The sequence below is a fragment of the Colobus angolensis genome, unplaced genomic scaffold (genome assembly GCF_000951035.1).
Source record: "Colobus angolensis palliatus isolate OR3802 unplaced genomic scaffold, Cang.pa_1.0 Scaffold38, whole genome shotgun sequence".
In the NCBI taxonomy this organism is placed as follows: domain Eukaryota; kingdom Metazoa; phylum Chordata; class Mammalia; order Primates; family Cercopithecidae; genus Colobus; species Colobus angolensis.
Genome location: NW_012117154.1, coordinates 6108493 through 6110421, shown reverse-complemented (window position 1 = coordinate 6110421; position 1929 = coordinate 6108493). Strand labels below are relative to the sequence as shown.

Below are 1929 nucleotides of genomic sequence, written 5' to 3'. Positions count from 1 at the left end.
TTGAGCCTGCATCAGCCTGGGCCCCCCTCAATGTCAATGTCTGTGTTTTAAACCTGGGAGATTTTTCACTGTGCTGGAACAAAATACCATGTTCCTTTTGTCTTAACCAGGCATGGGCAAGGCACCTATTTATACGCGGAGACGGGCAGTAAGTATGTTGGCACCTGGGTGAACGGACAGCAGGAGGGCGCGGCCGAGCTCATTCACCTGAACCACAGGTACCAGGGCAAGTTCTTGAACAAAAATGTAAGTCCATGGGAAGTGACATTTGCCAATAAAGTACAAAATAACCCCCTCTGGCAGGCTGTGCGAATGTGTGACCGGAGAATACTAAAAACTCAGAGAAAACTGAGTCCAGCCTATTCAAATGTGGGGAACAAGACAGCTGTGCCATTCTCTGAGCCTCTGGTACCCACGGAGGACAGAATTGGGGGGAGGGAGGGTTTGGCCCATTTCTCTGGGTCTCAGCACAAACTCCCACTGTCTTTCAGCGGGGACCTGTTGCATTGTTATAGAACACGTGGGGGCATCGGAACCTCTTGTGTGTATTCCTTCTCATCGGTAAATCAGATACCAAATATCTATTTCCTGCAATTGAGCACGGAGGGATTTGTGTTTTGTTTCTCTGGAAGGGGTGGTGGGCCATCCCTCGGGAGGAAGACCCCCAGCTCCCTTCTCGTACTGCAGGCCAGCCTGCATGCTCCTAGTCGTGGTGGGAATTGAGGCTGCCAAGGGCCTGGCCCTGGGTCTGGAGGCTTGCCAGCTTCCAGCACCCACAGTGGGCCGTTTCTGCTCTGAAGACTTGGTGGTTCCTCTCGCCCTTCTTGTACAGGGAAACCTTGAATAATTCAGAAGCTAATACTCAGGCCGTTGTGGCAGCTTTGATCAGGGGTTGAGCAGAAACTTTCCCTGAAGAGAGAATTTGCGAGCAAATTGGTGGTGTTAGAAGTTGACAGAGGGAATGTTTAGCTGATTTAATGAAGTGTCTTCAGACTCTCTTAGAACCTAGTTTTCATTTATATATAATTCATGCCCTAACCACAGATTTTACTTTTAGTCTTCATTAAAACAGCACATTCCCCTCAAACCCACACATTGTTTATATAATTCCCAGCAAATTTCTGTGGGTCTTTTTGGAGGAGATGGGAAGGTGGTTGCAGAGGAAGGGAATTTGATGAAAATGCATCTGGAAGAATCAATCAGCTTGTCCAGCCTAAACCAGTCTGAAAAACCAGGGTAAAAATGGAGGCTTTGTTTTGCTAGTTAGTAAAAAACTTTAAATTATACAAATAATACACAAGTACATTTCAATTGTAAAGCATTTAAACACTAGGATCCTGCCCCACTGCCCTGGGCCCAATCCTTGCGTGCTATTTCTGTGTGTCATGTAAGTACATTCTAATACAGTCATCTGACACAGAATTATTGTTTGGGGGTTTTAATTACATAATTAGGATCATACTGTATCGGGATACAAAAATATACATAAAGATACTTCTTTGTCATTTTGCACATTTGAGACTATTATGTAGGTTAGATAATGGAATTGTGAAACCTTTGAGGATTGGCATTTAAAATCACAATTGGTAGTGCCTATTTTCCTAAAAAGTGGTGTCAGTTAATACTCTTGCCAATAGAATATGAGTCTCTTTGGCATATATTCTCATCAACATTGGATATTCTCAGTCTTTAATGTTGTTTTTGTTTTTTTCCAATCTTATGGGTAAAAAATGTCATCCCATTGTTTTAATGTGTACTGCCCTGATTATTAGTGAGGTCAAACATCTTGTCACCCGTTTATTGCTGGTTTGTGTGTCTTCCTCAGAAAATTCCCTGTACGTGTCCTTGCGGACAAGTTATCAGTACTACAAAGCTTCAATAATTAAAACAGTGTGATACAAGGATGCACACACACACACACACACACAC

General features: G+C 43.5%; 1 protein-coding gene across 1 annotated transcript in view; it reads left to right on the top strand.

Annotated features, from left to right (window-relative positions):
- The window catches only part of RSPH1 (radial spoke head 1 homolog (Chlamydomonas)), a 36050-nt gene that overhangs the window by 14241 nt on the left and 19880 nt on the right, over window positions 1-1929 (top strand). Inside the window, exon 5 of the mRNA XM_011954227.1 lies at window positions 104-246. Coding sequence (XP_011809617.1) covers window positions 104-246 — 143 coding nt within the window. The remainder of the gene's footprint in view (window positions 1-103; window positions 247-1929) is intronic.